General features: G+C 40.7%; 1 protein-coding gene across 2 annotated transcripts in view; it reads left to right on the top strand.

Annotated features, from left to right (window-relative positions):
* The window catches only part of plekhh1 (pleckstrin homology domain containing, family H (with MyTH4 domain) member 1), a 35695-nt gene that overhangs the window by 4036 nt on the left and 19652 nt on the right, over positions 1-12007 (top strand). Inside the window, exons 2-7 of one of the 2 annotated variants that reach the window (XM_034858552.1) lie at positions 657-840; positions 9360-9422; positions 10687-10836; positions 10937-11020; positions 11261-11342; positions 11817-11999. In XM_034858552.1, coding sequence (XP_034714443.1) covers positions 691-840; positions 9360-9422; positions 10687-10836; positions 10937-11020; positions 11261-11342; positions 11817-11999 — 712 coding nt within the window. In that variant the 5' untranslated portion in view covers positions 657-690. Of the gene's footprint in view, positions 1-651; positions 841-9359; positions 9423-10686; positions 10837-10936; positions 11021-11260; positions 11343-11816; positions 12000-12007 lie in introns of both variants that reach the window. The other variant, XM_034858551.1, reaches the window with a different exon arrangement.

Below are 12007 nucleotides of genomic sequence, written 5' to 3'. Positions count from 1 at the left end.
CCAGGATATTGGGTTAGTAGGTAATTTGGCTAAAAAGCAGAGCACTGACCTGCTTTGTAGCTGGCAAGCCTGGGAGCCTGCACACATGAACCCAACTCCCCCACTGACACACAACCTCCCTGCTGAGGTTTTGTTCAGTGAGTGTGTGTGTGTGTGTGTGTGTGTGTGTGTGTGTGTGTGTGTGCGTGGGCATGTGGAGGGACTGTGGACGAAAAGGAAAGAAAGATTCCTTCTGTGGTAATCCCTCTAAACTTTGTGTTTCTGCGTTCAGAACATGTGACTGTGACTGAAAGCATCGTAGAAAGTGAGAGGAAGTTTTCATTAAACTCGTGTCAGTGTAGACTCATCGTTGCTTTACTCAAATTTCCCTCAGTGAATCATGGGAAGTGTGGTCAGCGAAGAGCATTTATAGAGGTTGAATAACTTTTTTTCGCATGTAAATGAAAACAGGAGCTGGACTAGTTGAAGAAATACCTTCCATTGTATCCATTGTGTGGGCTGATACTTTTCAATTTCATCCTTATTATTGTGGACAGAAAGAGATTTAGGTTCAAGTTAACTATGACGAAGTTATTAGTTTCACAGCCTTTTGACAGCAAACTCAAATCAGACAAACCATATACGAATAGACGTGTGTTTATTGTCTTTCAGTACAGTCTGAGTCCAGAGGCCGAGCTCTGAATCCTCGCCATGGCCGACGTGCTGGAGAGCGGCGGCGGCGGGTCGGGAGCTGTCAGAGTGGCCAGTGTGGATTGGCAGAAACGCTGCATGGCTCTGGAGATGCAGCTGCTGAGATTTCGGCTCCAGGCGGGGAAAATCCGCGAGCTGCTGGCAGAGAAGGTAAGAGGGAAAATCATCATGTATGGTTACTAGAGCAAGCAGATGCTCTGCCTTTCCAGAGCCTTTATAAGTTGGTTCTAAATGTTTACATCTAGAGGCTGCCAGGCGTAACTGTTGTGTAGCAAACTAAATGAGCGCGCTTCACTAACAAAACTGACAAGGATTGCCAGGAACTTTTAATATTTCGCTAGCCCTACAACTGAAGCTTGAAAAGCTGTGGTGACTTTTGCTTTACGTTGTCTGTTTTTCTAAAATATTTATTGGGAGGCATTTGATGCCTTTAATAGACAACGATAGCCGAGAGAAACGGGTTATGAGGGAGAGAGATGCAGCACAGGCCCCGGCCGGAAACTGGATCAACAATAACTATTGCACTGAACACACATCAACACTACAATAAGTTTTGTTATCCAGCACCGTAAAATCAAATATAAACTCATTAAACGTCTAGATGGTATTAGTTATAACAAACTTTTGAAACTTGCTACATAGGTGTAATAAGCAAGTATAGATAAAGGCAAATCAAATCATAAATAAATGTGCTTTCTGGTAAAAGTCTATTCCATGGTCTAAACGTATAGACCCTGCACTTTAGACTCTAAACCACGAGGGCACCCCAGAGTTGATTACTTGTTGGAAACTTAGTAATGGATTTACGAATACCTGGAACATCCCAGTCCTGATGAGAGTAGTTTATAACTTACCTCAACAACTGTCAAGTCTGAGTGTAAGAAGAGCAGCATAATGTCAGAGTCCTCAGAAAGTATCCCCAGCTCCTCCCGGGGGAACGCAGCATTCCCGAGACAGCTGGGAAATATAGTCTGTAAATTGTGCTTGCGATCTCATCCTTTGCCTCCTTACCAAGAGCTGGAGACTGTAGCTGGGAGTCGGAACAAAGATTGGCCTGTAAATTGTAAACTGTAAATGATCATTTATCCTCAACACGTAACACTGATGGGACAGGAAGTTCAAAAAGATAAGAGCTTTAGTAAGATTTTGTGTGTTTTGATCTTAAACTAGCTAATGATCGTACCTGACTTTGATTTGGCATAAATAATATAAAATAAAATGAACTAAATCTGTGGTTGTTTAAACTGCCGTACTACTGTGGAAATGAGTCATGCCACCCTGATCTGCATTATAATCCACGCCACACGGTATTCTGACCAAAACACTGTGCAGATCTCACTGCCTCAGCATCAGCTTCTTTCTCCTCTGGCAGTGTTTTTAAGTGTTTTAAGCACAAGGAGACTATTAAAGCATGTGAATCAGTTAGAAATACAGGTGTGGATGACTGTGTGTTTATGCGTGTGTGTAAAGACAGATGGGATTACTCAGCCTATTTAGTAAACACTCATTCTGTGTCATCGGAGGTTGGCTTCAGTTTCAGCCAAGATGAATATTTAACATTTCATCACTTCTGGTGCTTCGCCTCAAGTTGGGGGGAAATAACCGCCAACCGCTGGCCAAATGCTTGTAAAGTTGTGGCTGATGTAAAGCCTAACTACTAGACACTTTAGAAAGTAATGAGCTGTCATCTGGAGACTCAGCTCTGTTCTGAAGATTTGTTGGAAAAGCAGTGCACGTGTTTGGATTAGACGGAGGAGGGGTGAGTGTAGTAGCAGAAAAACACTTCACAGACTCCTGTCTTGGACTTTTCTTTGTAGCTTTACAAGTGGCCAATCTTTTTAGACTCCTGTAGCCCGGAGCTGCTTATGGTTGGAGTGTCACAGCGGTTCGCTTTCTGCATCTCCAATTCTGGAGTGCGAGAGTGGTTGATTCAGTCAGTCAGCAGGATGTTTACAGGCCGAACATGTTTCTGATAAGAGCAGGACGACTCCCTGCTGTGTCCTCCTCGGTCAGGTTCTGTCAGACCTCCAGCTCGTCTGTGAGAGCCCATCCAATACACACACACACCCACACACACACACACATTTATAACTGTGAGAAAGTCATTAATAAAGAAATCTTCCACCACAATAATGTTGGAGGACATTCTACACCAGCCACAAGGATTGTTTATAAGTTGGCAACCTAGATTAACAGTTCTTCTATCTTATAACTGATCCAAAAAACATTTAAAAAAAGTATAGGTCTCGTGATAAGGTATATTTTCTTATGGCAATGTTATTTAAAGCAAACCCATTAAAATTAATTGATCCTACAATAACGTATTGTCTGTGTAGCTCCAAGGTGAAGTCATTCCATTGTCCTTTAGAGCTCCATTGTTGTCCAATAACTATTAAAAACACATAAATGGGCCACACTGTTGCACTGGGTGACTTTTCCTTCATTATGATAAATATGTAGCCTTGTGCAGCTCTCTAAATCATTGACCACAATTCCCATTTGTTCAGCAACTGAAATACGTTTTGGTGTTGTGCTTATTGATTGCGGTTACTACCGATTATTATAACTAAGTCAAAATAGCAACTCTGACTGTGAACTGCTCCTATAGTAACTGCTACCTAGTTTGAAATTGGGCATATGAATGAAGTGGAACAATATGGCAATTGTGTCAAATTATCAGGCTAATGAACATGAGGAATTTAGTTTACTTTAGACCAGTCCTACATACACGGTTCTAGTGCTAAATTATACTAGAGCACCAAATGTGTATTAATCTGCAGCAGAAAATAGAGTTTAAATAGGAAAAGACTAATGAATCAATCTATTACTTTCACACCTATTCTCATACACACACACACACACACAGTGAGTGTGTCTTTTTTTTTTTTGGGGGGGGGGGGGGGGGGGGGGGGGGGGGGGGGGGGGTGCTGAGTGACTACCATGCCGTCATGTTATTACTGTTCGGAAAGTCTGCTTCATGCTCTTCATCTCCTCTTTTGCCAAGTTAGGAGTGTTTTACGCATTGACCCACTTTGGTATGGAAAAACATGAAAAAAGAAAAGGTTGACGTGGTTGCCGGTGACATGGCGTTTATCTTCACAGGCTGACTGTGAGTAAGGGAGAAGAGAGAGAAGGAGATGCCCCATTTGACTTGTGAGGAGTTTAACAGGGCGGGTGCTCCATTGAAGAGGTTTCACTGTGGATTAGGAAAGTGCAATCGACAGCTGTTGGACCATAAAAACAGAAACCTCTCCATGCAGAAGGAAGTGGAATAGACTGGGGAGAGGATAAAGATTATTTTCTGGGGCGGAAGTGACACTTTATAATGAAAACATTATTGTCCGAATACTGGACATGTTTTTCTACAAATCAAAACATCCAGAAAACAGTAAAGAATGGACCAAGGCTGACAGGGAATGGCCTGCGAGAGAAGAGGTTTGCTGTCAAAAAGCATTGAGGACATGTATCTAGAAAGTTTAGGTTCTCTTACAATATAGAAATACCTTATTCAGTGGAATTTCTAAATTGGTTGTTATTCCCACTTCAAGGGTTACTTTCATTTTTTGGATAATCTAATTCTGGACAAATTACCTAGATGAATCTCCTTATTTGGCTCTTGTGGCCATGACACACCAACCCGACGGCTCACCGTTGGGAGAAAAGACAGTTGGACTCACTGCCCCCCCCCCCCCGAGTTGGCCAAAAAAAGTGCCTAGGAACACACTGAAGTGATGCCGACGACAGCTGATTGGACGAGTCACACAAGTCTGGTTTCTCCGGAAATTCAAAGCCAGACTGTCATTGCGGCTTGTTTATAATACGATCTCATATTTTATTAAAATAGTTCACCGAAGCGTGTTTCTGAAAACATGCCAACATGCCATGCAGCTGCTCAATCTGTCTTCATTTCAGATCAACAAAGGTCAGTTTAAAAGATTTTTGTCAGGTTTTGAGAGACTCTAGTCACGCCCATCCCGCTTGTCATTTCCGGGTTAGCACTCCACCAATCAGATTGGTCCTTTGAGTCTGACTGCCAGCAGTGCCGACGTCCCCTCCAATGGATGGCGGCATGGAACACACTAAACAGACTCGAGTCTCCGATCTCGCCAGACTCTCCAAAGGCCGATTATCAGAATGGTGTGTCAGGTCCTTTAGGAGCAAAACACTGTTGTTTGGCTCACACAGGTGCAGAAAGGCCACCAGGTTCACATGCAAGTGTACAATCATTTATTTTAACAAGAGGATTGTTAGCTTTTTTGTAGCCTGCATCACACCCTGTGACAGTTCTGGTCATTTTTTTATGAATACATTAGCAGCTTTCTCACTAATTAAAATACTGCTTTGTCTCTATGTCTATTTAATTATTAAAGTGGATTTAATAGAAAACCACTGAGGCAATGTTGTCATCAAAGCATTATACATTATTTGTTTGAGTATTATATGTGGAGTATAGTGCTGTGTGATGCCTTTAAGTGTGTGAAACCTTTAATTTACTCTTTCGTAATTAGTGTCTTATTCCTCTTTTCCATTATCTGTCCCCCCCCCCTACTCTCCTGTACAGGAATTTGTTTTAACATTTAATGATTGAGCTGGACTCATAACTAACCGTCAGCTGCGCACAGAGGTTAATGTTTAAAGCTGAAAGGCAAGTGAAGCACTCAGTGAACAGATTTCACAATGAAACCACCTTCTCTACTAAATGAATGTCCTTTGTGACCAGTATGTTCAACTATAAGTAGACAAAGACAATCATATGTACGGTGTAAAAAAACAGAAAGGAAAAAATGAGAAAAATGCTGACAGATTTAAATAATCAGCCACCAGAAAAATCCAATCCCTAGTAAGTGATCTGTTAGTTAGTTTCTGTCAGTAACAGTAAACAGGTATTTAGCTGTGACAGATCTGTTAGCTGTCTGAGAAGCAGACGATCTATAGGCTGCTCTTATCTTATCTCCACCTCCCTGAATATCATCAGTCCCTCTGGAATCCATGCTAAGACAGCGAGGTCAGCGCTCTGCGTCCCAACAAGATTATTCTGCAAAACTCGACGCAAAAACAAAATAAAGAGTAAATGATAAGGTGGTAGGGCTGTGCGATTAATTGAATTGAAAAACTACTATTGTTCATATTACTTTTTGCAATTAAACTCTTATTTTTAACTGTTTCACTTTTACTACTCAACCTACTTTCAAGGTAGGGCTGCACAATTAATGACAATTTTATCAAAATCACAACAGGCGCAATACTTGTTAAAGGCTAAATATGTGTCAAACCATTCATTCATTCATTCTGAATGAAGTAATGTGGTGCTGCAGAGACATTCCAAGCCTACAGATCCTATCCTACAGACTACAGAAAACATCTTTGTTTAGGACAGGTCCTCGCAAAAATCACACTATAATCATTTCAATTTCTTTTAATGTAATATTAGTCAATGTAAAGGAGAATATTGATACAAACATGATCATTCCCTTCAATATCGTGAATCATTTTGCAATCGCAATATCAGTCAAAATAATCACAATTACATTTACCTCATTTTTGTGCAGCCCTGTTTCAAGGATGTCTGTGACTCTCTCTGTTCCTACTGAAGATTTAAATCTTTTAAAAACATGGCACAAATGTACATTTGCATCGTTAAGTATGGCTAAATAATTTCCCAGGTGGACACAGTAGATTTGAGAGCAAAAATGATACAAACGAGAATAAATTAGTTTGGGACTACTTTTAGCTGGCAATATATGCAACTCAAACTGCTAACACAAAGCTTTACGAAACATGACTCCTCTGCCATCCATTTTCAGCCTCCTCAGCAGCAGACGTTAGTGGCCGACAGATGCTGGATTGCAGACATAGTTCTGCTCAGCGAATCAAGCCTCAGTTTGACTTGGCAGGAACTAAACCGACCAAGATAGACCGGGAGATAATCTGACAGCACTAACCTACAGTCTGTATCCACATCTGATAGCCTGATCTGATAGGTTGCAGAAGCCAGTTTGTTACCATCAGGTCACCCATTTGATTGCTCATACTGAGTAGGAGCTCAAGGCAAAGACGATGGGATACAGGGATTCCCAAACACGGACACTTGTACCCAAAGAGGGTATGTCTGCAGTCACCATGGGAGCATGTGGAAATCATTTTCAACTATTTTAAAGGCATACAAATCCCCATTTCATTATGTAATATATATCTGCATATTGTTTCACCTGTAACATAATTATAGACTTGAGTTTGCTAAAAGAAATGGATAAACAAAAGTTTGCTAAACGTAATGTTAATGACTACACAATTTCAATCATTACTATAGCTGAAATCACTGGAGTTAACAAACAGGGATAAACAGATACATATTGGATGAATGGTGAAATAGTTTGGATCAATGGTTGAAACAGTCAGCTAAAAGTAAAAAATATATAGTTCAAAAAGTAAAGTAATGTCTCAAAGTTAGCTAGTAGTAATGGATACCAGTTAAGATAGCTAAGAGCACTGGATCAAGTGAAAAATCAAAGAGTAGCTGATAAATGGTTGAAACTTCCGGCTTCTGCCACTAGTGCAAATCCAAACTTGACCAAAGAAAACTAATGTCAGAACGTATGATAATGTGGGGCGAATGGGTGTTTCACCTGGTTGGCCGTGCGCCCCATGTGCGAAGGCTTGGTCCTTACTGCCGCCGCCGCAGATTTGGTTCCAGCCTGGGGCCTTTTGCTACCAGTCGTTACCCCCCCCCACATTTCCTGTGTGCAGCTGGACTGTTTAATACCAGCCTAAAAAATGCCCCAAAAAAGAATGTACAATATTGTAACAAGTGTATATTAAAAACAACAGTTTCTGTAGTTTTAAACAAGAACATCCATTAAAAATCTACATGAAATCCTTTGGAACATGACATGTTGAGTTCATCTGATAGTGCTGTGTGGCAACATCTTAAAAACAGTTGCTATCCACTGATATATAAGTCTCCTCTTTTTACCCACAAAAGGAAACCACTTGAAGCCCACTTGTGATGCTAAAGCTGTTCCCTGCATTCACTTTGTTAGACGCTTCTCATTCCTGATATCCCCACCTTTTGTTCCTGTGAACTCAGTAAGGTCAAAGTCCAACCACCTCCTCCTCCTGACCTCTAACTTGTCTTTAAACTGGAGTTGGCAGCTTTTTAGGCTGCCTGAGGGCTTCTTCTGATGGCATCTGATCTACATTGTGACTTCTTACTTTCTTTATATCTACCTTAAGTGCTGGCCTTCCTCTCCTAAGTATTGTTTTTGAATGGAGGACAACTTTGTGTTTGCTCTTTGGCTCAGGCTCGGTAAAGAAGACTTTGACTCACGATGAAGGCTTTTGACCCAGAGGTGAGGAGTCATTCAACCACTAACCATCAACATGCGCTAGTGTTAATCTGGCTGCTAGGAAGTTCAAATGTTGTCAGTGGTGGATTCTGGGAATCAGGGGGCCTTTTAAGGAGGCAATGAGAATCGAGAAAGACAGAAAAGAAACAAAGGGAAGGGAAACAAGGATGACATGAGACATTCAAATGCATCTCGCAAGCAGAGTGAATCCATTAGCATGTTTGTTCTCCTTTCACCTGGGTCACTGAACTCAGATGAAAGGGACTCCTGTGTTGAAAAGCATTTGGTGTGTGTGTGTGTGTGTGTGTGTGTGTGTGTGTGTGTGTGTGTGTGTGTGTGTGTGTGTGTGTGTGTGTGTGTGTGTGTGTGATTTGAGAGAGAGGGTACTTGCAGATGTGTGCATACTTGCAGGATGGACAGTGTTTGTCTTTGAAAGCATGAGTATGCATGCTTGCACAAAAGGTGACGCAAGCTTGTGCACACACACAGTAGCATTCTTCTATCCAGTTGTTGTTGTTTGACCGGCAGAAGAAAGATGTTCAGCTTCCACTGAAGGCCTCTTTGCTGTCTGCTCCTTATAGTGCCACTGCTTGTGAAACACTCATTTTTTTCTTTTTTTGACAAAAGATCTTCTTTTGATGCTTCTTCTTTCTGTCTCTCGGCTGGTTCTTGACCCTCTTTCCTTCTTGCTAAATTCCAATTTTCCTTTTTCTTTCTCCACCACTTGTTAGAGCAAGATTTCTTGCTTCTTTTAAAGCTAATTTAATACACATTGTACATATAGCAAAAATCATTCTCTACATTTAACTCATTCCTCAAGGGAGAAGTGGGTAGCCATATACAGCACCCAACTCCAGATCTGAACCAGTGCCTTGATCAAGGGTACTGATTTGAGAACCTAGTACATGTTTTTTGATGCTGGGGGAAACCGGAGCACGCAAGCATGGGGAGAACATTCAAACTCCACACAGAAAGGTCTGGAATGAACCCAGGCCCAGTTTAATATTCAATATTCCCCAACCCAGTTTAATATTCCCACTACATTCATATTTTAAATGGCCTTTCTATGACAGCGGTGATTGATGAAGAATTAAGTGTGTCTGCATGCACGTGCAGGTATGTGTTTATGTAGACTTCTGGCTTGGTGGTGTACCTGGCTAATAAGGTCTTTTGTGGCAGGCTATGGGATGTGTCTTGCCAGAACATGTCATTCTTGGCTGTAGTTTTTTTTTTTTTCTTTCTTTAAATTAAATGTAACTCTTGAAGATTAACTGATGATTGACGTACTCAAAACCATTGTAACCTGTTTTGTCTCTATTCCAGATGCAGGAGCTGGAGCAGAGGGTGACCGAGGCCGACCAGCGGGCCGACAGCGCTGAGAAACAGGTAGAGAGGACTTCTCATCCTACAGCCTTTACAGCATGCAAAATATTAAAGGATAGGCTAGCTACACACTACTGTTTATCAAAACACTAACAGTACACCAAAGTTTTTATTTTTTATTTTAGTGTTGTGCTTCCAATGTTTGATGACATCTAGGTCTTGTTCCTTTTGAGTTTGAATGCACTTTTTGTAAGTTGCTTTGGCCAAAAGCATTTGGCTAATGAATGTAATGTATATAATCCACCATACTTGTCATTGTGGTTATCTGGCTTAACTGTTGTTAACATCTAACAGCTTGTGTGTTTCTTTTTTTTGCCCTGTCGTAATATGTCGGCAGATATCAGCAATTACTTTGGTAATTTCAGTGTCCTCATAACTGTCAGAAATGAGAACCAAAACTGCATAAATAAGACCTACATTTTTAATAAACCAGAATTATCATTTAAAAAGTAAAAAAAAAACATACCATAATCATTTTGTTAAATTAACAATTAAACACAAGCCAAAGCCCCGGCTTAATTTCTCTCCCTCAAAAAATAGATTTATATTCAAAATGCAATGCATTATTTGAACACATCAAAGCTTTAGTGTGTAACTTTTTAATATTAATAAACATCTGTTACATTCAAGCCATTGACAAAAGAGTTGCTACAAAGATAATTCATACTATCAGCTCCACACAACTCTGTGTGTATTTCTCAGTACGGCTATGTTCAGAAGATTGTGGCGTCTGGTGATTTTCTCGTGCAGAAACCCGATAATTACCTCTTCTGAAGTGTCCATCATGTTTTTCAATCCTCCGTGACCTTCTTGGCTATTTGCAATTGCGTGGAGGATGCCTGGGGGCATGTGCGCGATCACGGAAGGCTTGTATCATGTGGACGTGCCAACATTTTTGTCATTACTTACAGTATACTACAGCATTCAAGATCAAAAATACATGCTCCTAACATTGACTGATGTAAGAAGGAATCCTAAAATTGGGATCCATAAAGTCACACAGTTAAATTTGTTGTGTTTATTCTCCCATTTGCTGTCATTACTGGCTGTTCCAGGTGTTGTCTGTAGGTGGTAATTTAATGGTGCCCTTTCTGTAAAAAAAACAAGACCAACCTGAGGGCTTAGAAAGCTTTTTATTGTCAGATTTAGCAAAAGGTATCTTCAGGGTTTTCTTTTGGTTTTTCTGTTGCCCATCAAAACTAAACAGATGCACATTTGAGCTTTCTTTTAGCTTTTTGTGTTCACTCCTCTAATTATTACATTTCAGATTCACGTCATGGAAGAAAAGCTGAAGTCTGCAAACATACAAACCAGCGAATCCGAGAGCTCGTTGTACAGAAAGTATCAAGAGCTGAGCAATCAGGTTGAAGAAAAAGATGCTGTAATAAAGAGATTAGAGATGCAGCTGGAAAAACAGGTCGGGCAAAGCCATCAAGATAACGAACACAAATGTCCATTCATGTTCATAAATTGTAGGTTGAGATAATTCACAAACCCCATTTTTTCTCTGACTGCAGATCTTAGTCAGAGCCCAGGAAGCAAAAAGTATTGAGGAGAAGGCTGCCAAGATTAAAGACTGGGTCACCTTCAAACTTAAAGAGGTAAGCTCACACATGTAGACATACACCCCTGACTTAAGTAAAAGCCCCTGGGAAAGCCCTCCCACTGCTCAGAGACATCACCTGTGGCAACATGAAGCGCTATGATTAAAAATGTTTTATCTACAGCTGTTTGCAATATCAGCTTTAAAATTAAAATAAAAGTTCATTGTTTTCAGGAAGACATTTGTGTATATGGCTGCTAAAAGTTGTCGTTAAAGATATAAATGTGCTTTGTTGCAGATGGAGCAAGAGAACCAGCAGCTAAAAATGGCCAACCTGAAGCAGACGGAACAGATGATGTTGCTGCAGGAAAAACTACAAGGTGAATACCAACAGAAGGAACGGCAATAAAAAGAATTAAAGGCCGTAATACCTTTATTTGATGTCTTCGTTATCCTAATAGAGTCATTGCCCCAGTACCTTCATTATAGCTCTAAACACTTTCTGATTCAGCTAACAATCCTCTCATCTTTCTTGTCATTTTACTTTGTTTAAGAAAATAAACATTATATAGTACAGTCCAACAATAATATTGATTTGAATACAACAAAATGATTTACAATTCAGTAGTTCAGCAGTATATTAGAAGTCATAAAGAAAATTTGAATGATTTGATTAACATGAATTTGTGCACCGTTTATATGGGGATCGCACTGCTTCTTGCTTACAACATTGCCAAAAGTTTCAGTGTTTTGCAAGTTTTTTTTGTTAGCAGTAAAAGGTCAATTAGACAAGTAAGGAGTTGATGTATCTGTGGCAAAGAGAGTGAGTTACTGGTGTTGTCTTTCTCCTCCAGCTCTCTTAGAGAAACCCGCATCCTCTGGATCCCCTGCCAACTCCCCTGCACTAGATGCCCACCTGGTGCCCAGCAGTCCGCTGTTTCCTCCCAGCAGCCCCGGCACACCACCTGCCCAAGATGACAGCTGGAGACAAGCAGGTCCCCGGGGAGCCGCCTCTAATATCAAGACCTCGCCAACAGGTGTGCTC

This window comes from Etheostoma cragini, chromosome 20 (assembly GCF_013103735.1).
Source record: "Etheostoma cragini isolate CJK2018 chromosome 20, CSU_Ecrag_1.0, whole genome shotgun sequence".
Taxonomy (NCBI): Eukaryota; Metazoa; Chordata; class Actinopteri; order Perciformes; family Percidae; genus Etheostoma; species Etheostoma cragini.
Note: the sequence above shows the minus strand (reverse complement) of the source record. Positions and strands in the feature narration are given on the sequence as shown.